The sequence below is a fragment of the Dermacentor variabilis genome, chromosome 9 (assembly GCF_050947875.1).
Source record: "Dermacentor variabilis isolate Ectoservices chromosome 9, ASM5094787v1, whole genome shotgun sequence".
In the NCBI taxonomy this organism is placed as follows: domain Eukaryota; kingdom Metazoa; phylum Arthropoda; class Arachnida; order Ixodida; family Ixodidae; genus Dermacentor; species Dermacentor variabilis.
The window spans coordinates 132,901,269-132,925,338 of NC_134576.1; the positions used below are offsets into that span (position 1 = coordinate 132,901,269).

The following is a 24,070-nucleotide window of genomic DNA, read 5'->3' on the forward strand; positions in this document are numbered from 1 at the left end:
CACAAAGACATAGTTTTCATATACAACACTTCTAAGTCCACAGCACTTTTTTTAAATTATTTGTTCCAGGAGCACCACGCAGACGCGTGACTTCTCGCCAGCAGCACGGCACACATCGTAGGGGACGCTTTCCCACCAGAAGCGCTACGGCGCAGTGATCATGTCAGAAGCATCCTGCATCGGGCGCTGCACCTAGGAATTGCGCTGTGAGCGGAAAGAGGAGCTGCATCGCCTAAACACGAGGGTTCGAGTGACGCATGCTGGAAGTTGGAAGGGGAGAGAGCGAGAAAACTTGTTAAACGCAAGGGTATTGAGGCATCCTTGCACGGCCCCAATGCGCTCAAACGAGACGAAGGGGAGAAGCGGGCGAGTGGCGCGCCACCTGTCGGAGCAGCGCCGTACATTGTGAGGAGGGGGTCTTCTCTGTTTGCTGCAGGATGGCTCTGCGTGTGCGCTAAGCGCAGAAGAAATGTAGCGGAAACGTACTTCGCTACTCGTTTAACTGCAACTTCTGTAGTTTACATGCTCATAATTACCGATATACACCGCAGTATAACTTTCTACGGCATGTTTCTAAGGCAACACTGCATTCACTAGAGGAGCTTTTGTCACATTTTGAACCATCGAACTCATAGCTTACTGGTAGCGTCTTCATCTCACACTCCGGAGATCCTGGTTCGATTCCCACCCAGCCCATCTTGCAAGTTGTTTTTTATTTATGAATTGCCTTCCGGGATTTTTCGCTCACGGCCAACGACACCGACGACACCAGCTTTTCTGCGACACGAGCTCCTTAATGCTGTCATGTTAAAACACACAGGTGACCGTTAACCTTGTCCTTCAGTATTGCCTTTCATTGAAAGCTATGACCTAAACTCTTTAACTGTATTCTTTTATCTAAGCAATGTAACTGTGTCATCGCATTGAATTATTAATAAAATGAACTGGTCTGCCAAGGGCTCTTATTTATAGTAGCCTACTATTAATTTATCCACTGTTTCTTAGCAAAAGCCACTGGACATATTTCACTGCATGCCAGGCATTCATAGACTTTTGTCCTTACTGTCTAATTTCTTAATTGCTGGCGTGCATTATTTCAGGAGTGCTTTCTAACAATATTGGTAGACATAGTCTTCCTTCAATTGTACGATCAATACACGCCAGGTGCGCAGTTTGTGTTCCACTTCTTATTCTGAAATCAAATACATGTAAACTTTGTGTGGGGCATTTAACCCTTTCTGTGTCTTCAACGAGGTAGGTTCGTCCGCAGCCTTTTGGTAAAAACAGCACAAGACGAGCTCGGCTCTTCAGCAGTACTTTGCATTTTCAACCTATGCCACGGACAAGCCAACATACTTCTCAGTGCTTAGTCATGCTCTTGATGGATGGCAACACATAATCCATAAGACAGCACAAGCAGAAGCAAATTTATTCTTTCCAAGAAAGTTAACATGTTGGCAACTGGGGTTTTAAAATACCTTGGCCGCTTTTGCCGAGAATTTGGAGCAATAACGTGGCATGGAAGGGATTAGAAAGGCACTTGGCAACACATACTGCATGAGTGTGCTGAACTGGGCTGGTTGGTGAGCTGAGGTGTGCAGTAGTGCGACAGCAGTGGAAGTGTTGACAAACTGTATGGCAAAATCTATGTAAATAAAAGGAGGGGGGTGCTATAGCTTCCAGTGAAAAGTAATCTGACACAATGCAATACCAGTGTAACCTATATTGGCGTTTCTGCCCCAAATAGATCCTATAACACATTGCACTGGTGCCTACATTAAATTCTCACACCACTACATACAAAACGTTTTCTTTTTCATCTTTTTTTCGACTTGTTCAGCTTATCCAAGCTACGCATCCCGATTTGCTCACAAGGAACAAATTTTGTTCCACCTATTTCAGGAAGTTCGAGTTTGCGCTGTTATGCAATTTTATAGCTATTTATAATGTTTTCAGTATTGTCCAGTTAGCCAGTTTTATTTCAAGCTTGTGTTTGAAATACCCTTTCTTTTAACGAATTATAATTTTCACTTTTTTCTTGTGTTCAGGGGTTTGAGTAACTTCCCCAATCTTTCTGTACTCAAGTGTGTGATTCTATCCTTCAAAGCTGCCAGGCGCCTTCGCTTCGCCCTACTGCCCTTCTCGACACCTTTGGTGTGATGTCTGTTTGTCTGATCACACACCAAGTACAAACTCTCCTTTGACTTTATCGTTCTGGTGGCTGATCCTGACTGCCACACCTTATCTCAAACAATCCTTGTGTTGTTTTTCTGTGAACTTTGTTTTTTATATTTTCGTTTTGCTTTTTTGTCTTCATGGCACATGTACGTTTATTTAGCAGTGGTGTCGTATCATTCCCAGTTAAACAACAGCCATGGGCATCTTCAGGGCCGAGACAGCAGCCATTGAGATGCAGCACAGCAGACCCACTGACAAAGAACAGAGTATCACATTGTAAAATGGCTTTTGTGGCATAGAAGTCATCACTTTATCATGGCTCTATTACTTTCCTTTATGACTTCTTTGATGCCAATTAATGTGCAAGGATGCTACATAATTCATTTGTCAACATCAGTGATCCTCACGGTTCCTCCCATCTTTAATACTGCTGTTACAGCACTGGCTGCTTCAAGGGCAAAGCTTCCAAAATTCAGATTGAAAGACCTCAGTGTTCCAGCCTCGTGAACCGTGAGAGTGTCCATCATGATGTGAAGGTGCAGAATATTGGCAGGCATACTGCTGGTGGCGTCAAGGACTAGGCCAGCAGGATCAAGCAGTCGTCTTTGTGGTGGCAAGATACGTCTGCATTCTATGTGCTGTTCACTTTCAGGGCAAGGCCCACAAGATGAATGTCACTCAAGAAATACATCGTACCAGCCTTGCAAGCTTTTATCATTGCAGCTTTCCTTTGCATTGATAGGCAGGCCATTGCCTGCTCTGAGGGCTGGGCCAACACGTGTCGTTCATCCTGGCCTTGCGAGCCTTGGACTCTCATATTGAAAAGCAAGGTCAATCGGGAGCTGAAGCAAGTGGAAGGTACTTCCGCCTCACTAACCTGCAGACGACGCCTGCGGCCACAGTAGGAGTCCTGGGTAAAAAACCGAGACAGATGCCAGGGCTACCCCGATCTTCCTACTTTAATGGAGCTCTGATGAGAATGATGGTGATAGGCAAGAGATGCTACCTTCTTCTGTTTGCAACAGTTGTGAGGGTACGCAAGGCAGGAAAACAGGAAAAGGGACCTATTCTGTACCTATTAAGTAAGAGACCAATCACTGGGGGCCATTGAGCTCAGGAGAGACTGATCGCTAGGGACCACAAAGCCCTAGAAGAGAGAAATGAAGGGAATAGTCAGAACACGGAGTTGGGAGAATGCCATGTAGCAAGAAGGTTGCCCAGCGGGCTGTGCTGGAAACATGTAATCAGTTTTTGGAATCAAGCCGCAACGGACCAAAGCAACCAGTCAAGGGCTGGCCAGCACATCACTACAGGAGTACACTTTGCAACTTCACCAGGCCACAGAATTCTAACACAAGGCCTGTGAGCTCCTGTGTCTGTGAGCAGAACACAAGTTTACAAGCTTTGGGACCGAACTTGCAGACAGCTGCCTGGTCAGGACACTTTCTCCTGGTGTTCCTGTTCCAGGTTCCGAATATGGCCCTCGCTTCTTTCGCAAAGTGTAGACATTACGTTCGTGATGTCTTGAACCCTTTGGTCTAGCCTGTAAATGCTGGGGTGCACGCATTGCTGCTTTCCTCATCGTCTCACCTTTCCAGTCATGCAACAACAGTGAACTATTTTCTTTGGCTGAACCATGTTTTTCTAATTTGCTTTGTTTTGTACCACAACTTTATTTATTGTAGTCTATTAATTCACGTCAGGTCCAACATGCCATCTTACTCTTAGCTTCTTACTTTAGCCTTTACTATCCTTTCCTTCCATGTTTGCATTAAATGTTTCGTTGCACCCCTGAAAATGGCTTCATCTTCTTTTGGGTGCTCCAAGGTTTTGCCTAAGTAACCCATTCCAAATATAAAGAATCTGCATCACAGCTATGAATTATGGGTAGCCATGTGATGTGGAAAGCAGGCAAAGGTTAAAAAAATCGCTCCAAATGGTTAGACGGTCTGTTGAGATGTTTAGTGCTGCCAATCTTAGAATTAAAGAAACACGACAGTGGAAGCCAAGAAATGCTTAAATTTACTGAAAAATACTATTGTTTGATTATTCAATATGTTGGCCGTTTATTAAGTAAAGACTCACAGACTTTGCTCTGTAATGATTCAGTGAAGAGCCATGCAGCTCAGTATAGTTGCATCAGCAATGACTCTGTGTCGCAGGCAAGCAGAAGTGTTTAAAAAGTTTATTAATGAAATATTCACTTAACATCCTTCAAGGACTCTGTTGCTGCGCACATTGTTTCTATCAGTCAATATCGCTGCAGCACAGGTAGGTCTGCATAATCAATGATCCAAAAAATTGGGCCATAAAAAATCGCTCAGCGACTGTATTTTTTAAAAATTGATTCTGCCCAAGCTGCACGCAAATGAAAAATCATCAAGTATTTGTGTTAATATGAGAATCGTAAATGAATGGGAAAATGGCAAGTTGTGGAGAACAAAGCCTTCGCCCAAAGTTCGCTACTTCTTTTAATAAACAGTGCACGCCTCACGCAGAAAACAATTTTCAGTATTTCTTGCCAAATTTGAGCATTTTCTGGCTTCAACTGTGTTTTTTTTTGCATTTTGAGAAATCCGTAATACAAATGATTATATTGCTTTGTGTGTAAATGTCCAGTGAGGTATCTTAAGCACCAAGACTAAAGCAAGATGACATACAACACCGAAAAACTGAAATTTAGCCTAGTCAGCACTAACTAGCACAAATTTTAGTTCTTGTGTAAATGTTATTTTGATCATTAGTTGAAAAACCTGGTGTACTTATTGTTGAAGATAAAACTTATAAGAAAAAATACTGAGATAGTTCTAGAGAATGAAAATGCACAGGGTAAAGAAAGTATGTGCTTGCTCTTTTAGTGGAGGTTTAAGTGTGGTTTGTAATGAGAGCCAATCATGAATGCTGATATTCCTAACAATGCTATCACATTACAGTTGCTTAATGTGGATCGAACTTCTTTGCGTCTTCTTCCAAGTTTGGCATCAATGTCTCACTAAGTCTCACCATGTGCGTTCGCATGGAGGGTAATGGCTGTGCCGATGTTGTAATAGCCTTACCTTTCCAGTAGGCTCCCATCTGGTCCCACTTCGTTCCCAACAGGAAGCAGTTAAAAAGCAGCTAGGACCAGAAGCTCTTTCTCCCAAAAAATCCAATCCGCGCAGTCTCAGCCTGCTCAGCGAGCTGTATAAGATTTTTTTAAAGACAAGGAGCCTTTCAAGTGAGCCGGAGGTTAAAAAAAAAACAATGTTTGTGCATAGCAGGCCTCCAAAAGGTGCAAGCACTTGTTTGCAGGGTTGCTCCACTGCTACAGGTGCGATACTCGACTCTTTTCGACCTTCACAGACAACTCCACACTGCGATTTATGTTGCAGTATATCACATTTAGCATCACACATTATAGTATAGGCAGTAACGTCTGTCGTGCTTTCAGAAACTACATACAGATGTTCTGCACTGATGGAATGAGGCTAAAAACTAAAGTTACCTGGTCAATGTGTCTTGGTAGAGAGACAAATGAAAGTTCCATTTTGTGAGTCAGGGTACACCTTTTTATAGTTGGCTAATACGTGTGATAAGGTCATCTGCATCTGACGACTGGTGCTTGTTCATGCTCGCAGTACGCAGTGCTTGAGGTAGGGCCCGGGCCTGGGAACACAGCAGACACTTGCAGCCCGTAAAAATTCTCGAGAAGTGAATAACAACCAATTGGACCAAGTTGAGTTTCTTCCAACAGGTTTGCAAAATTGAGCAAAGGTTTTCTTTTGGGCAAAGTCACTTGTATTAGTGTAAATGCATGAGATGGAAACAAACTGAACCAGTTGTAATGGAATTTAGGTGTGTCCACAGTGTCGGAAAGCAAACTAGCAGTGCTGTACGCAGGTCAGAAGCTCCAAAGCTGGAGTGAGCACTGTTTGTTGTTGCTTCTAAATTTCTTGGCAGCAAATGAACTGACAATGCATTAGATGAGAAAACAGCATCTTCTGCTTGCACCACTAAACTAAAGCATGCTATGAAAAAGGTGTCGCCTCGCAGCATAACATGTGTCATGATCAACTTCAGACATTGCGAGGCAGTTAGCATTCCTGCTACCGTGCCTGCAGACAAAAGTACATGCTGGGCAGAAAACTATATAGAAACAAAAACCAAATGAAACTTAGGCGTACATCACTATAATTTATCAAAGCGCCTGCCTGAACAAGGTACACTCTGCAATTTGAAACGCCGGCAAGATATACAAAATAAACAAAAAGAATGCAATGGTCTACTCGCCAGGAATAAAGTTGACCTTCGTGAAGCATTTCCATACCGGTATAGTATCAGTCACCTTTTCCTAACGTGGAAGTTTCTTATCCAAGTCGCTCTTCAATGCACATCGTCTGCTTCTTTCAACAAATGATGAAATCGTACATTGTTGCCTTGCCACCGCAATGACAAGTATAATAGTACACAACAAAAGTCTTCTGATAGCAGTCCTTTTTCATTTTTGGGCTCGTGTGCGGCGTCATCACAACAATTTGAGAACTACGAGGCATTCAGTGTATGCCGCGATAGGACACCCTCTTTTGCTTCAAACCTTAACCTACATTGTTTGTGTTCCGGCACGGCCGCTAGGTAGTGAGCATTTACTTCCAGTCACGAATAGTCATGTCCTCTGTCGTTCGTCACTTCTGATACTAGTGCTTACTTCCCCAAATTTCCAAGCACTGCCACAAACAACAGACTGCGGATTCGTGGCAAACGTGAGAGGCAGTAAGACCGCCCATCTCATCTCGCGTACCATCGCGAGCACTGTGCATCCTCGTAGCTTCGTGTATTTCATGTCATATTCAATTGGCTGTGTGTATATGTGTTCTTGCAAGCAGAAGTAGCTGGGACAGTCCAGAAATACTGGTGGCATGGCCTATGGCAACAAAACGGGCCGTTTCAGTTAGTCAAGACAGACTTTGCCCTTTAGTTCACTGTAATACCGCCTCCTCTCTATGTCGCTTTCAGAGAGGTGCTTCTCGCAAACATAGTCGCAAAACGTTAGGGGCGTTAGCTCTCTCTTTCCTTGGAATTGCACGAGCACACAACCGCACCAAGTCACTACAGGAACCTTGAAGGTTTATTTAATTACCTATTCCTTCCAGGATGCATAGCCACTGCTGCAGTTCAGCACAACATATTTTCACTCTCTCCTCAAATTTCGCAGATGTTGAAAAGTGCTCACCTTTCTAGCAATGCAAAAAGCATGCATGCATCTCTGAGAAACGAGCACAATGTGGAAGCCTGTAAGAACAACAGAGACAGCCTGCAAACTGTTAAGAAAACTAAGAGTTTGCTTGTCAGTGCACATCACACCCTAACTTATTCGAGCGTTGCCTTCCAAAGACACCTATGCACGCATGCATGCACATCACATGCGAGCGAGTGAATTCGTGGAGCCGGCAGAAGTCGTCTGCTCATCAGGGATACTGTTGGTAGCTTGTTTCAGGGTAAGCATGGCATACAATTTGAGCAGTACTAAGCAATTAATGCTGCTAAAATGTCTCATTTCTATTTGATGTTATTGATTGAGCTGCGAATATTTACAAAATATGGGACGATATCGCAATATCAATGGTGGTCAAATCCACGCTCCATAGAGTGGCGCCGCTCTGTATTTCATATACGAATCTTAATGGTGATGCTTTTGCCGATTGAATGCGGCAGATGTGACTGAGAGCTGGAAACACGTCATGGACACTGGGTTTTAGACACCACCTATTTCTGTGAAATTGCTAACAAGTTAAGAATAACCCCTATCCCAAGAAACATGCACCCCATACACAACAAGGAACGCAGGAGAAGCAGGGTCCAAAGACTCCAAGGCTCCCTCCTCCAAACACAAGGGGTAGTGTACACCGATGCGGCAGAATACCCAGAAGGGCATTATGCTGCAGTAGTAGTGAGCGACAAAGGCGAGCTAGTCTCTAGCTGTAGCGTACGACACTCTTCACCAGATGAGGCAGAGATGGCGGCGATTGCCCTGGCAATCACACACCCATCAACTAGAATAGTCATCACCGATTCTAAAACTGCAATCAAAGCCTATGACAAAGGTAAGGTTTCCAAAGAGGCCGGCAAAATTCTGCAAGCAGGCAAGGAGAACGTACCTAACGACCTAATTAGGATAATATGGGCACCCGCTCATAGTGGACTCACAGGGAACGAGATCGCCAATGAGGTCGCCCGAGGACTCACACACCGGGCCCCAGCGCAGGCAGATTACTTCCTGTCCAAAAAGCGAGAGTTAACCACATACAGAGAAATTCTAGAACACTACAGAATGGGGAGGAGAACTCTGCCTCCCCCCCATAGATCTCTCACAAAGCAGGAAGAGGTAATATGGCGAAAACTGCAGACAGGTACCTTCCCAAACCCGTATATTCTGCACAAATGGCATCCTGAGGTGCACTCTCCAAAATGTAAAAACTGTGAAGGCACAGCAACGCTAAATCACATGCTTTGGGCTTGCCCAGCACTAAACGGCCTATATGGAAACAGAGAGTCATGGGAATCCTCCCTCCATAGCCAGGAAGAGCAAGCCCAAAAACAGGCCATCCGTCAAGCCCAGGCCGCCGCCGGAAGCCAACTGATTCCGGCCGACGTCTAGGGGGGAGGTAGACGGTGATAGGGAGAGCTGCGTCTCACCCGATCACCCATACTCTCTGACGGGTGTAAATAAAGTGCTATCTCTCTCTCTCTGTGCATTGTGCCCATAGAAATGTATGTAAATGATGGGAACGCGCCTGCAGTGTCATCTGTTACGCTGCGACGAAAACTGCATTTCCTCCTCGCCAAAGCATGTACTATCACAGCTGGACAGATTCCCCTCCTAGAATACTTCTTTTTCTACGACTGTAGGCTACGCCACAGTTAATTGGACTGCAAGCTTCAGACATCTACATTTACAAAAGACTGCTTGTGCCCATTGCAGCATTTTCACACAACTTTACTAGGCAAGGGCTGTGAATAAAGCTTTCTATGACAAACCAGAATTTCCGTAGTTGGCACCAAATGTAATGGCGTGTACATCATATTGTGACGCGTCATCTGCTGCCTTACTGATGCCTTTTTATGCTTAGGGGTGTCCTTGTTCATAATGCAGTTGAAAAGCAACTCCTTGATTTCTCTATACCTCGCTCCACAAACAATATATTGTAGAGAATGAGGGTATTGTTAAAGTACATCACATAAAAGAATCTTGGCAATCGGTTTTCGTTTTTGACCATAATTCAAGCTTCAGACAGAGGGAAGCATGAACAGAAAATTTATTTAAAAATGAAGATGAGCTGCTCAATGCATACTCGTGTGAGCAGATGCGGTACCAACACATTGCTGCCTTGCGCTAATGAAACAAGTACTCTACTTCGCGCCTGTTACATCAATATGCAGCTTTCCCAGAAACTTGCGGAAAGTACAGGTGATGACTTAGGTTGCACAGAATGAACAACAAAGTAGCAGCCATGACAACTAGATGGACTGCAGTGGGCACTATAGACAGAACTGATGAAACTTTTCTGTAATCTACGTACACCAGGCAACAGCAAAAGGAGTAAGAGTTCATATGTATGGTAGACCTTTTGATATACAGGGTGCAACAATTTTCATGATCTCACAAACAAATTTTAAGACTTAAGTACAGTGTAGCATGGCTACACTGTGTGTAGCATGGCTACACTGTACTGCCTTATGCAATGTGGCAATCATTTGAAATGCATTCCAGGTCTGGTGCCGGCATTCAAATTAATGGCAAGTTACTGCAGCATTAAAACCATTAATGCAACACCAGTTACTGTTGGCAATACTAACCGCAATTACAGGTGGGCCCAGCCACTAATTCCGATCTCATGATGTCAATACCGTGATGGTAATCAATCTTTTACATAAAGCATGTTCATCTGTGTTCATTGAATGCAGTCTTCAAGATGCTCAGCGGTGAACATTTTGACGACTTTGACAAAACGATGTACAGATGTAACCTAACCTGTTTTCTTTACAAAACTCGCCACACACACACACACACACTGCTGGCATATGACCTGTGTGCTTTACGAGATTCTAAAGTCATTGACATAACCTCCTCTCGGGTAGGGGAAATACCATTCAAGAAAACTGGCACAGGACTACTGCCAGTGAAGTTGGTACTATTTGAAAACGGGCTGCATAGTACCTCTCGTATTGGTGCTTGCTAGCAACCAAAGCTGTCATTACGCATAAAACTTAGCTGCTGCTTGAAACCTTGTTACTCATTTCTTCATGAGAGAAATGAGAATCTCACTGTGCTGCAGGACCAAAAAAAAAATCACATTTTTTAAAGTTGTGCGAAAAGTCGAGATCAATTCTTGCCCTTGAATTGTTTGGAAAGGGGTAGGGGGGAGGGGATGGAGAAATGGCTGAAGTACACGGTGAGAGAGGGTAAGCACAGTAGCCGGCACTGTCCACAGCAGGTTCAGTCCTGTTCCATAGCAGACTCGTCGGGACTCGCGGCCTTCTCCTCCTCCTCCTCCTCAATTGGCGAGTCCTTCTGGGCAGAGCTCTCTGCAGTCGTGTCCATTGCCTCTGCCTGACCATCTTCTGTAGGTGACGAGTCTGCCTTTGAACTCTCCTGTGCAAATAAAGCACAGTGCAAACACTTCAGTTAAATTTGTGCATGAGAGAGTGATGCAACAAATTGAGCCACGGCCATGCTGGAATGAAAAGAGGTTAACAAAAGTTAACACGCACAAATGGAATTTAGCGAAGTGTGCAAACACAACCACTGGACTCTCGTGTTCCTCGCACTGGTAGTACATTGAAGTGACTCCAACGGCTCTCTTCAGCTGGACTGCACTGATGCGGAACCCACTCAATATCGGAGCCAGAAAGAGCCTGTTCAAGATGGATGTTCGGTTGCTAGCTCCAGCTGCTAGTCAGAACAAACGGAGGCCACAAGTGGAAACGTTGACGCTTCTGTTGTAAGCATAGCAGAGACTCAAGGCCCCGTCAAGAAGCCCACGGCAGACACCACACCAACTATTATGGCAGCCGCAGCAGCCACGTGATTGGAAGCCTGCTGGATCTTGGTCACACTCTTGGGTTCCACCGAGATCACCTCGAAGTGGTCTGAATGTATCAGGAGAATATGTTCCAAAAGAACAATCTCAGCCAGCAGAATGTAAAGGGTGCTGCAAGAGCACTCGAAGGTGACCAGTTGTGCAATGAGAAAGTCAATTTCATGAATAAGTCTTATTGGTCGTTGGCCTGTCGGTGGCTCTCTCGACCTTCTTCATTGAGTGCGACACGAAATGCTGCTACGAGGAAAGTAGCAGCATTTCAGCAGTTAATAGCTAGTAATGCAGAGTGTCCATTTTTTATATGCAATGCCGATGCTTTGTTGCGCAGCAAGCTAAGAAAGAGTTGTAATGCAAAGATGAACAGAACCCAGTAACACAATAAGAATGCTAATTCATAGTTTGTGCATCATTTTCTCGACGACTTTGGTATGCATATAACATGTGGGATGAGTTGGGGCTCTAGCCTGACTAGAGGAACATCGCGCCACCACTATTGGTTAAAGTAATCAGATCATAATGCACAGTGTGCAATTTGTGCTTAAAGTGACTAGTACTGAACTGTGTCAGAGGTGGCACACAAAATTTCGGAGTATGAGTATCTTTCCAGCATCAACAGCTACCAACAGAAAGTGCGAGCCAGATGTCTGTCAACCGTGGAAGTCTACAATGGACTAGAGGCCCATTGCTTCCCCAAAGAAAACACTGCGTTGCTGGTGCATTCAAAGACGGCACTGTTTCATCTGTGCCAAAGAATACAACATATATCTGACTTTCGAGGCCAGAGTGTTTACTGGAACTCGCCCACATGTGCAGCATGGGCTGTGTACTTTTGACAAAATTTGTACTTCAGCCACTGCACTACAGAGGGCCTACCATTAACAAAATTCTATGGCTTACTCCACCACCTCCAGGGGATAAAAATCTATGATTTTTAGGATGGTTCATCTGGCGCATTACCTTATATAAAGAGCATTAGGTAACATGTTACAATGCTTTCTTCTGCTCACCATAGCTTCCTCTTCAACGCTATCGTCCAGTGACACCGACGTCGAAGACGGCTGTTCCTGCTCCTCTGTGCCCTGTTCTTCTGTGTGTGTTTCAGGTTCAGGATGAAACTTCTTCAGTGGGGGCTCCTTCAGTTCTTCCTCGCTTTCTGGCATTTCAGAAATGCTGGAGTCGCAGCAATCCACTTCCGACGGGCCTTCCTTAACCACAGCCAAAGTTTCCGCCGGTTTTGGCTCGGAAGCATCAACTGGCAGGGCATCGGCTTCCGAGTGGTCCTCCGCTGAGATGGATGGCTCTGCGAATCAAGAAACAGTACAATTACTAATTGATTCAGACTGAAATAATGCAACTAATTTAAATGGTCAACTGCAACGAACATTTTGGACGGTGTAAAAAGCTTGGCAATGTAGCTATAGAGCAGCCTTCGTGCAAAATCCTACGTTTGAAATACTAGCAGACGTGTAACAAAAAGATAGCAAAAATGTTTTTGATGCCTGAATAAATAAAAAAAAAGCCACATTGCCACTAGCCGGTAATGACAAGGAAGCCCGAAAGGTTGAGAGCTAACACAGCAACTGGCCACAACCTCTGCGATCAGGTGGCACTCATGGCGTACTCCGTGCCGCATCTGCTAACTACAAGGTGCCTGCATTGTCCTGCTTAGACGCTATTTAAACAAATTTCGACAATTAACAGCCCTGCAACTTTGCCAAAACAGGTTCAATAGTAGTATATACTCATTCATAACCAATTCAGTATTAGTGAAGTTTCATTGCAACTGGCGCTTAATGTGGTAAACCATACATGCACAGTGTACAATTTATGCTTAAAGTGACTAGTACAGAACTGTGTCAGGGTAGCACACAAAATTTCAGAGTGTATCTTTCCAGCATCAGCAGTTACCAACAGAAAGTGTGAGCCGGATGTCTAAACTCTGGGGAAACTAAAAAGGGCAATGTGAAAATGCGGAAGGACCTGATGGGATCTGTTGTGTCTAACACATTAGCAGGCTTTAAATTCAAATGCTATTAGTTGGCAATATGTTGGGAAACATATTACAAAATTTTTATTTGAGAAACCAAACAAAAATTAGGACTCATAATTAATTTAAAGTAGGATAATCAGCGATCTTGAAGAGACATGACCTCTTCGGCATTGTCCTTTGAAGACACCCCGCAATCAACACCAAAGTCTTCTAAAGAAGTTCTCGAATTAAAAAAAAAATTGCAAGGCAAGAACTAGACGAGGACAAAGAACACAACGCCAAGATGGGCGCCATGTTCTGTCCTGCCGCGCCAGTCCTGACGTGCTTTTTGTCCTCATCTAGTTTGTGCCATGAATTTGTTTGGCTTATGACCCATCAACTAGCTCAAACAGAGATTTTGATTAAAAATTTCCAGGTGACAAATAGCTAGAATTTCTGCATCGCTAAAAGAATGTGTGGGCTTCTTGCGCCGGTTTTTCATGTCGTAAAACAAGAGACATGAGCAACACCGACAGCCGATGAATATTGTCAAGCTATCTGTCGCGTAAAAGCAAAACCTACTATAAAATGTTGGTTTAACTATCGAGCAGATGATGCAACCAGTCTACGGAAGTTTAACACTCACAAATTATCACAGGCATGCCCAGGGCCATGTAACGGTCGCCAAAGAAGTTTACTCAGGCACTGCACTTAAATGGAGTCACTGCTCATTGGAGCCGAAAATCAGCCCGAACATTTTTTCGCGTTCCTTAACTCGAGATTGGTGTAGAGCATCTATTTTTGCTTGGTCGAACCCCAGAATCATCCTGGGTAGATCTGGCTTTTGCCATAATCACCACAAACATGTTGTGAAATGTCTTTACTCATTTTTTTCTCAAACCAGCATATCTGATGGTGTCACAATTATGGAGTAATATCTCCGATTCTACTTATCCTATTTGCAATAATTAGGAAGACAGACAATTAAAGAGTGCAGTAGGCCAGTCACATGAACAAATATTATTACAGAAATTTTCAAAAAGCAATAATTTGTCCTGTGTTTTACTATGGGTGTTCTTACCATAAAAACTTGACGTGCTATAGCTCTGGCACAAATCAGTCTACAGCATTTGTTATTGTAGGCACTGCAACATCTGATCACTCACGTCATTTCGATATGCCAGTCTCCTTCATAACAACAAATATTTCACTAAGCTCACCTCCAAACTAGCCCACAAAAAAAGCATAAATTTTAAGAAACTACTTATTGCACAGAAAAATTAATTGCATATTTGAAATCAGTTTGCCAAAATACATAAGCAATGCAAGTTTGATAAAAATGTTCCTATAAATAAATTTTAAAAAGGTGAAACATTTTTTGGTTAAAAAAAAGAACCCTCGCCTTTCGCTGGAGCATCAGATGCTGGCTCTTCCCGAGTGCCAGACACATCTTCAGCACCACTTTCACTGGGTGCTTCAGCAACCTCTTCGGTTGCATCTTTATCACACGTGCTTTCTCCTGATGGTGCTTCCTTCACAGGCTCTTTGGTGTGTGTAACGGGCTCCTCGTCGCTGGTAGATGGTTCAGACTCTATGCTTTCTATTGGTGCCTCCACTGCGACTTCTTCTGCAGGTTGTGGCTCTGCTCCTTTCTCAGTTTCAGCTTGTTCCACTGGGGCTGAAGGTTCAACATCTTCTTCCTTATCGCCTTCTGACGACTCTGCATTGGTCTGCTCGGTGGAACCTGATGGCTCAAGTTCTTGCTCTTCAACAACTTCTTCTGTAACTGGCTGCGGTGCTTCACCTAAACAGAGAGCGAAAAAAATAATGTATTTTTTTTTTTTAATTCAGCTCCATTAGTGAGACGTCACAACATATCTTTACTACATTCCTGAATTACTGGTCTACATGAAAACTAGCATATTAATACACAGACTGCACATTTTCTCCTTAGTCTGCTGCTGCCAGGATTCAAGCTAGTAATGAAGACTAAGTAGCAGCTAACGACACATTTATCAACCCCTCTAGTGATACAGCATGTGTTCTGCACATCACAATGTTACAAAATGTGCCACATAACAATGTAACAGAATGGATAACTGCTCTAGTTTGTTTACTTGCATCATGAAACTGTAAAAGTACACAAAGACGAGAACGAAGACAGTGTGCCTTGTCCCAGCACCTCGTCCTGTCCACTCTTCTAGTTCGCGTCTTTGTGCGCTTTTACAGTTTCGGCATTAAATGAATAGACATTTACCCGATTATAGTAGTAGTAAGTAGTAGCCCGAAAGTAGTATGCCTCCAGTTTTTGCGGTAAAAGAAAGTATGACTGCAGAATTTGCTATCACAAAATGTAAATTTATTCACAATGAATGTGTGTCTTTGCTACTGTTAGACAGCCCTCTATCACTACCTATGGCAAACATCACAGCCTCTGTGCGGTGAATTGTGTTCTATAGCCCGCATTTCCTTAATGACTCCACGAAAATCGCTCACAAGAAGTGGACCAACCACTTTGCCAGCTAGCCGTGTGAACATGCAATTCTCTGGAATGCCAAACAGACATGATGTGGATCTGTTGCTGCCAGCTTAGCGTGTAAATAACTGTCTTTTAGGCCTTTAGTAATGAAAGCAGCACTATATCAATGCAAAGAGTTGTTCTGTCATCTTGTGATGACTCTGGCTCGGACGGCTGGTGGTTGTGCATGCCACGAACATGGTTGTGTATCAGACTAACGCACACAGGAATTTCCGGCCCATCTTCTTAAATAAAGAGATGCACTCATGAATAAGAATCAGGTAATGCAAGCAAAGGGCATTTCTATGCTTCAGCTAGAAGTACAGAAAAACTACTGGAAGTCTCGCGTGCAGTGAACCAGGCGAGATAAAGCGCAAATGCCATGCGAAGTGCTCATACACACCCAAGCTTGCGTCGTCAGCAACAGAAGATGGAACCTCAACGTTGGTACCTGGGTCATCGGCACAGATGCCCTCATCTTCACAGTGGCCATTTTCACCATCCATGCGATTAAGCGAGTCCTCTGTGGTGTCAGCAAAATGGCCATTGATTCCACCATCTTCCACTCCAGGAATGCCGTTGACCATGGGCATTGCAGCAGCATTAGCTTGCTGTAGTGCACTGTAATTAGTTCAGAGAAGGAAAAGCTCTAGCTATGGCATTACAACAACAAAAAGGCTTCTCAGAATGTCAATTGCAAGATGATGAGGCTGAAGAGTGGCCTGACAGTTAAAACAATATAGTATTAACATTAATTACAAAAAAGAAAGTGCTTGCATTTACAATAAGTAAGGCAATGACAGGCAGCGTGTTGTAGTTTTTCCTGAACCATTGTTGTTCACCTTCAGTGCCAACCAGCTGTGTTATCTTTCGAGTAAAATATGCTTAGGCTACATGTGATTTCTATATGCAATAGGAAACAATCTACAGAGAAATATAATGAAGACAGCTTAGCTTTAAAATTTCACATCAGGATGCCACAAGGCCTGTATGGGATCATTTTCCACATTCCGTCGGCATGATTTCACAATTCTTAAATGATGTTCTTAAAGCTCCCTCTGAGGCTTAATGCAAAAGACTCCCAACATTTCCTGAACTTCATGCTTCAACTTGGAGAGTGCTGCCATGCCTGCCCAGGAGTAATAATGCTGCTAATGAATATTAACTGGGGGCAAGCCTTTCAGAAAGTGAACTTACGCGAGAGACTTTGGTTCAATTGTGCTCACAACCAGGACATTCTTCTCAAGGCCACGCATAAACTTGTCTGTGCGCTTGTAGTGCTTCCTAGGATCGACCACAAGCTCACACAACCGCTGGATGGTGAATGGTGCGCTGCAGTAAAACACAGGGGAAAAAATGCACTGAATAGAACATATCCTCAGAAAAAATATACCAAATCAGTTCTGAGGAAGTCGACAAGGTGGAGGAAGATTCGCAAAAGTAAAGATTGTCATTGGGCAAGTGTCAACTTGTCAATTAATTCAGCTCCACCCTGCAACATGCTAGCCTACTCGCTAGCTCAGATGGTAGAGGGACTGTCCCAGAGGGACCTTAGTCTTGGTTCCAATTTCAGGACCAGGACGAATTCTTTTTTTTTAGTTGCAAAGCTTGCCTTCTGAAAAACCTGTATGGGGTTCTTTCGTAACTTCGTGCTATGATAGAGCGGGTGACAATTTTTTTTACTTCCAAAAAGAGTGCAAACAATGGCAGCAATAATAACAGTGTCAAATATTGCACATGATATCAACTGAAGGACATACAAAATTCAAAGTGCTACCACACCACAATGAACAAGGTTTTGGTAGCAACTGACATATATGTTGCAGACGGGAGCATTGAATGTTAACCCACCTGTTGAAGCAGTTGACGGCCTCCAGGACCTTTTCTTTCATTTCCTCGTACTTGAACACCTCCACGTTGGGTAAGGCCGGTAAGTCGTCTGTTGGCGAAACCTTGTGGAATTCGTTCATGACAAGTTCCAGCTTTCGACATAGCAGCGGCTTCAACTTGTGCCATGGGAACCTGAAGGAAAGCCAGAGCGACCCTGTGACATGCAGGCTGCCAGCTGCATTGCGCGCGGGAAACAAACCGCTCCTCCCGTACCTCCGCTACAACTAGAGGCAGCATTCATAATCGCCATTGGCACCACAGGCTGTTATGATGAACCCAAGCAAAACAAAACGTCCAACCAAACCTGCAGTTGCCGGAGTTACTTCAAAAGCACTTCCAGCGCAAAACTGCGATTAGATGACACCGAGCTATTGCATCACGACGAGTCAACCTAACTTTACGAATGCTACCCTTGGCAGTGATGTAGACTGCACTAGAAGTTGTAACAGCGACTAGCAACACTATGCAAAAGAAATCGGCGAGCTCTACGGGAACGATATCTATTCCATCGTAAAACACTCGATACCGTTGAAGGCCAACCAGTGCGAAAAGCCTGCACTTACAGAGTGTCGCCAGTCTTCGCGATGTGGCCCAGGTACTCGTCGAGGACCGAAGGAATTTCAGCGGGCTTTTGGCTCACGAAATCTGTCAAGCAAGGGAAGCGTGAGATTAAGGATGACAGGAACACGACCGAAAGGAAAGTTGAGTGACATCGGGCGCGGGCCAGTGCGAGTGTGGCGCAGCCGATGAACTCGGCTTGAGGACACAGTGGGTCATCGACGCCAAAACGCAAAAGCCCAGTGTAAGCACAGCAAACATGGAAATGACAGCCTCCGGTTACAGCGAGGCCAACTGCGAACGGGGGCCCGCCGCGCCACACTTACCAGTGAGCTCGTCTAAAAGAGCCTCTTTGCTGCTGTTCATTTTGCAGCAGAGTTCAGTTTTCTCGCAACAGTGCAAGCTTCCAGGTCCACGGAGAAGCACACGCACATGCACGCATACACACACTGCCGGCAGCTGGGACCCTCCTGACGACAACAAAAAATATGGCTGCCGCACAGTTGTCGTGACGTCACTTTGTGGCGGCTGCTGCCCCTGGTGACGATAAGCGAAGTCGGAGTGCCTTTTGAGGCTCTATGTTTGGTTTGAGGTTTTCGAGGCCGGACTGAACAAGGCATACGACAGAAAGTAGGCCAGTCAAAAAGCACTGAGAATCACACACACTTTTGGGGCTTTAGCGTTCGCAGCGTTTTGTTGGAGGGTTGTTGTAAGTATCACGGCTGGCACGCCCCATAGAGTTCCCTAATATATATATATATAGGAAACTCTGGTATGCCCACACAGCAAGAGAAGCAGCGTAGTGCTCGGAAAACTAATCTTGCGATTACCTCGCCAGTAAGGCTCGCGCTCACAGAAGAACTGTTGTCAAGTGCAAAAAAAAAAAAAATTCTGAAAAAAAAATTAGACCGATCTGATGAATGTGATCGCTATAAGGCGATCAACACGGCTTCATTCATGCGTGAGCTATCCACCATCCATACCGTCTATGCACTTCGTATGTTGCAAATTGCCCCTAAATACCCTGCCCAGCAGCTCACTTTTCTCCAAGGAATTCGAATAATCAAAACATCTTGAGCTTCTGATATAACCAGTGAATGCTTTAATTCGGTCTTTTTTTTTATGAACACTTTTATTGCAGTCTCTTATTATGACAACGTAAACAAGATCACATCGTCCCTCACCCAAGATATTAAAAAATCCGTCCAACATTTCCGAGCTAACGCTCGCAGCGCCCCTAGATTCTATAGAGTTCACTTTGTTCGGGCGCATTGATATTCCTTAATTTGCCATTCTAGCACCTGTGCGAAATTTAATAGAACACTGGGTGGATGCATTTTCGGTGGGGTGGTCATGCATTTCTAAAATAGTGTTGTTGATTTGATACAATCATTACTGTTCCTTTGCACTTCAGATCATTTGGATATCGCCCAGACGCATACAGACGTTCGATGTTGCATGTCATAATAAGGAAATAGTAGTGCAAACTCGCAACCGCGCACGTGCAGTTAAAGTAGTGGAAGCGTTTGCAGCGCCACTTGTGGCATTATTTATAGTTTTATTCGTTTTGTAGCAGACTATGTCATTTTATACATATATATATGTATGTGTCTGTGGCAGCTGTTTCTTTTGCTGCATGAGCCGTGACTTGTAGCTCCCGTGCGCGCGATCGCCGGTGGCTGCGCGTTTCGGCGTTTCGTACGGTCTGTGCGTACGCTAGTGATCCAATTTGCGGAAAACAAGCAGAGCTCCAGATTTGTGCGCTAATAGGCGCCGCGGCCGCAATCACTTTAGGATTAATGGTTTAGCTCACTGCTGCGGTTTGCAAGAGAGAAGGGGAGAAAAGTGGAAAGGGAGAGATCGCTTGTTGTCACCGCATCCGCTTCTTGATGCGTCGGAAGAGAATGGGATTGCCGATTGTACGCGCCGTGGCAAGAGCAAAGAGACAGCCCAAGACGCCGCCTCGGACGTCGCAGCGGTCAGCAGCAGCTGTGGTCTGCGCAGACCCGTGTTGCAGCTTGCGTGCGTCGTCCCTGCATCGGTAGGGCGGCCGTGGTAAAGGCTCGCCGTCGATGGAGCTTCGCTCCTACGCTGGCACGAGCGATGACTCTGGCGCAAAACGGCTCGATTGCCCGCTCTGCGAGACACCGTCCAGCATGAGGGATGCCCGCGGTGACAGCTCGCCGTTTACCGGCGCGGCGGAGCCCGGCTGGCAGCCTTGCCGACTGCTCACCGCCAGCGGACATCACAAGAGTGTCGCGGACTTGGTTTCCAACGGGTATCCCCACATCATATGTTCCTCGCATACCTCTGCAAGCAAGACTACTGTCGAGCAGGTACTTCCAAACTTGTGATTCGAAATATCGTAGCGTAGCGTTTGTACATAGTTGGAAGAAGGCAAGCTACGATAACTATACGATGGTAATGCGTGTACGTGGTGCACAACAAAAACAGCGGAGCAACGCGATGGCGTATTTGTTTTCAGCGTGGGATGAACACTCCATCTAACCGACCGCGTCTACGCGATGTCTTCGGTAAAACTTGATTGGTGGAACAGAAGTGCGGTGCATGCACACCTAAGGTGCAGACCGCATTTCATTTATCCGGTCAACGTGTCTTAACTAAAATCGCTTAATTTTCCTTGCTTTCTGTGTTACTTATGCATTGCAGTGTCGAATCTCCGTTGAAACCTTTTCATTTTTCACGCCTGGCAAAATATTTTGTTGCACTTCCTCTAGATTTCTATATCTGGAGGATGTTTGTTTACACCTGACAGGTGCTCCCGGCATTCCAAAAGGTGCAAGTACCCCGCAAGTGCCATAGTTTACCGCGAAACTTCAAGTTCCGGCCATACCAGCCCAAGGTTACGTCAGATGCCCACACAACACCGTTGCTGAGCAGACAGTCGTCCGAAGTAGTTGGCCCTTCGGACTTCAAGTCACGCCTGGATGTAAGCCTGTGCTATTGTACACATCAAACTTTCAAAAGTATCTAACTGCATTTCACCATTACTAACAAGCTTTAACATTCCATTTTTCTAGGCCATAAAAGATTGGTTCAGCACATTCACTGATGATCAGAAGAATGCCACATTGAAAGCACTTTTGGTAAGTGTCCCCATGGCAGCTGTGCCCTTTTTTTCTTTAAAGCTACAAACAAGATATATAGAATCGCCCGAGTTACCCCAACTTGTGTAAAGTACTAGAATGTATTAATCCGGGAGTAAGTACAAATACAGTCATTAATCAAGCAAAGATAGCCAGATAATGCAAAATCAATTATGACCCATGTGAACACTTCTGTTCGAGCTTTATCAGAACATCTAGGAAAACTTTACAATCTGTCACATTGTTGCACGTCACTAATTTGCTAAATGACTCTGTAGATTTGCTAGTCTACTTCTGAAGTAAAACTTATGCACGATGAGAGTGAAATTTCAGGACCAAATTTCATAACCAGTTGTCAATAAAGAATCTGTGTGCCCTTCGGTGTCAAAAATTTACTACATGCGACTAAGTGCACATGAATAAAGGACCTGTAGTTAACTCTGGCCTACACCTTCCTTTAAGACGAAAGCTTCTAAAGCAGGCTAAAGATTTCTCTTAACGGGACACGAAAGAGAAGCACTCAATCAGTTTAGACTGATAAAATATTCATTGAAAATTCTATCATCATTAATTTCACATTAGCAGCTTGAATATTCAAACAAAAAGCAAAAGTTATATTTTCGTTGTCTAAATTTCGTGGTGAAACCTCTATGCCATTATGTCAAGGTGATGGCAAGGATTTCAAATGTTTTTTTTTATTTTCATTTTTCGGACACGTCAAATCGGTAGAAGTTCCAGGAACTTGTCTTCAGTCCTTCGCCCCTTTAGAACACAATATGTAGTATGTTCTTACGGATAAAGAGTTACCTAGGCCCTAGCAGACGTTGTCAAAACCCATGACGTCGCGGTGACCTGGTGTGAGAACTTCAAGGCTGTGTCCCCACTTGTCTTTCTGTTTTTGCACTTTTTTTTGCTTATCAAGTGCCACTCTTACCACTCTCACAGTAAGAGTGTCATTCTTGGTATTGTAAAATTGCAGTGTACTAGCACAGGTGAAGTAATTTTTTTCTTCTTCATCATCATCATCAGCCTGGTTACGCCCACTGCAGGGCAAAGGCGTCTCCCATACCTCTCCAACAACCGCGGTCATGTACTAATTGTGGCCATGCCATGCCTGCAAACTTCTTAATCTCATCCGCCCACCTAACTTTCTGCCGCCCCCTGCTACGCTTCCCTTCCCTTGGGATCCAGTCCGTAACCCTTAATGACCATCGGTGATCTTCCCTCCTCATTACATGTCCTGCCCATGCCCATTTCTTTTTCTTGATTTCAACTAAGATGTCATTAACTCGCGTTTGTTCCCTCACCCAATCTGCTTTTTTCTTATCCCTTAACGTTACACTTATCATTCTTCTTTCCATAGCTCGTTGCGTCGTCCTCAATTTGAGTAGAACCCTTTTCGTAAGCCTCCAAGTTTCTGCCCCGTACGTGAGTACTGGTAAGACACAGCTATTATATACTTTTCTCTTGAGGGATAATGGCAACCTGCTGTTCATGATCTGAGAATGCCTGCCAAACGCACCCCAGACTATTCTTATTCTTCTGATTATTTCCGTCTCATTATCCGGATCCGCCGTCACTACCTGCCCTAAGTAGATGTATTCCCTTACGACTTCCAGTGCCTCGCTGCCTATCGTAAATTGCTGTTCTCTTCCGAGACTGTTAAGCATTACTTTAGTTTTCTGCAGATTAATTTTTGGACCCACTCTTCTGCTTTGCCTCTCCAGGTCAGTGAGCATGCATTGCAATTGGTCCCCTGAGTTACTAAGCAAGGCAATATCATCAGTGAATTGCAAGTTACTGAGGTATTCTCCATTAACTTTTATCCCCAATTCTTCCCATTCCAGGTCTCTGAATACCTCCTGTAAACACGCTGTGAATAGGATTGGAGATATCGTATCTCCCTGCCTGACGCCTTTCTTTATTGTGATTTTGTTGCTTGCTTTATGGAGGACTACGGTGGCTGTGGAGCCGCTATAGATATCTTTCAGTATTTTTACATACGGCTCGTCTACACCCTGATTCCGTAATGCCTCTGTGACTGCTGAGGTTTCGACAGAATCAAACGCTTTCTCGTAATCAATGAAAGCTATATATAAGGGTTGGTTATATTCCGCACATTTCTCTATCACCTGATTGATAGTGTGAATATGATCTATTGTTGAGTAGCCTTTACGGAATCCTGCCTGGTCCTTTGCTTGACAGAAGTCTAAGGTGTTCCTGATTCTATTTGCAATTACCTTAGTAAATAGTTTGTAGGCAACGGACAGTAAGCTGATCGGTCTATAATTTTTCAAGTCTTTGGTGTCCCCTCTATTATTGATTAGGATTATGTTAGCGTTCTTCCAAGGTTCCGGTACGCTCGAGGTCATGAGGCATTGTGTATACAAGGTGGCCAGTTTCTCTAGAACAATCTGTCCACCATCCTTCAACAAATCTGTTGTTACCTGATCCTCCCCAGCTGCCTTCCCCCTTTGCATATCTCCCAAGGCTTTCTTTACTTCTTCTGGCGTTACCTTTGGGATTTCGAATTCCTCTGGACTAATTTTTCTTCCATTATTGTCGAGGGTGCCACTGGTACTGTATAAGTCTCTATAGAAATCCTCAGCCACTTGAGCTATCTCATCCATATTAGTAATGATATTGCTGGCTTTGTCTCTTAACGCATACATCTGATTCTTGCCAATTACTAGTTTCTTCTTCACTGTTTTTAGGCTTCCTCCGTTCCTGAGAGCATGTTCAATTCTATCCATATTATACTTCCTTATGTCAG

General features: G+C 44.3%; 3 protein-coding genes across 3 annotated transcripts in view; 1 reads left to right on the top strand and 2 right to left on the bottom strand.

The window, feature by feature from the left end:
• Nucleotides 1-9,452: 9,452 nt before the first annotated feature.
• Nucleotides 9,453-12,580, bottom strand: LOC142557555 (uncharacterized). Its single transcript, XM_075669491.1, has 2 exons — nt 12,263-12,580; nt 9,453-10,807 (listed from the first exon to the last, which is right to left on the bottom strand). Exons 1-2 carry the CDS (start codon nt 12,413-12,415, stop codon nt 10,652-10,654), a joined length of 309 nt encoding a protein of 102 aa, XP_075525606.1. The 5' UTR covers nt 12,416-12,580; the 3' UTR covers nt 9,453-10,651.
• Nucleotides 12,581-14,606: 2,026 nt separating this feature from the next.
• PPP4R2r (Protein phosphatase 4 regulatory subunit 2-related protein) lies at nt 14,607-18,689 on the bottom strand. The gene is made up of 6 exons (XM_075670682.1): nt 18,517-18,689; nt 18,196-18,277; nt 17,594-17,764; nt 16,940-17,074; nt 16,146-16,363; nt 14,607-15,028 (listed from the first exon to the last, which is right to left on the bottom strand). Exons 1-6 carry the CDS (start codon nt 18,554-18,556, stop codon nt 14,607-14,609), a joined length of 1,068 nt encoding a protein of 355 aa, XP_075526797.1. The 5' UTR covers nt 18,557-18,689.
• A 1,095-nt stretch (nt 18,690-19,784) lies between these two features.
• Nucleotides 19,785-24,070, top strand: part of LOC142557554 (uncharacterized) — a 32,978-nt gene continuing 28,692 nt past the window's right edge. The window contains exons 1-3 of the mRNA XM_075669490.1: nt 19,785-20,526; nt 20,967-21,140; nt 21,232-21,297. Of these exons, the coding sequence (XP_075525605.1) occupies nt 20,263-20,526; nt 20,967-21,140; nt 21,232-21,297 (504 nt within the window). The 5' untranslated portion in view covers nt 19,785-20,262. The remainder of the gene's footprint in view (nt 20,527-20,966; nt 21,141-21,231; nt 21,298-24,070) is intronic.

Bases quoted from the DNA above. Each gene is read 5' to 3' on its own strand.
- LOC142557555 (XM_075669491.1), bottom strand. From the start codon at position 12,415: ATGCCAGAAAGCGAGGAAGAACTGAAGGAGCCCCCACTGAAGAAGTTT. The intron at 10,808-12,262 runs GTGAGCAGAAGA...TTATTTGCACAG, and splicing joins GCGTTGAAGAGGAAGCTATG to GAGAGTTCAAAGGCAGACTC.
- PPP4R2r (XM_075670682.1), bottom strand. From the start codon at position 18,556: ATGAACAGCAGCAAAGAGGCTCTTTTAGACGAGCTCACTG. The intron at 17,075-17,593 runs GTGGGTTAACAT...GTTTTACTGCAG, and splicing joins GCCGTCAACTGCTTCAACAG to CGCACCATTCACCATCCAGC. The intron at 16,364-16,939 runs GTAAGTTCACTT...AACTAATTACAG, and splicing joins ATTGAACCAAAGTCTCTCGC to TGCACTACAGCAAGCTAATG.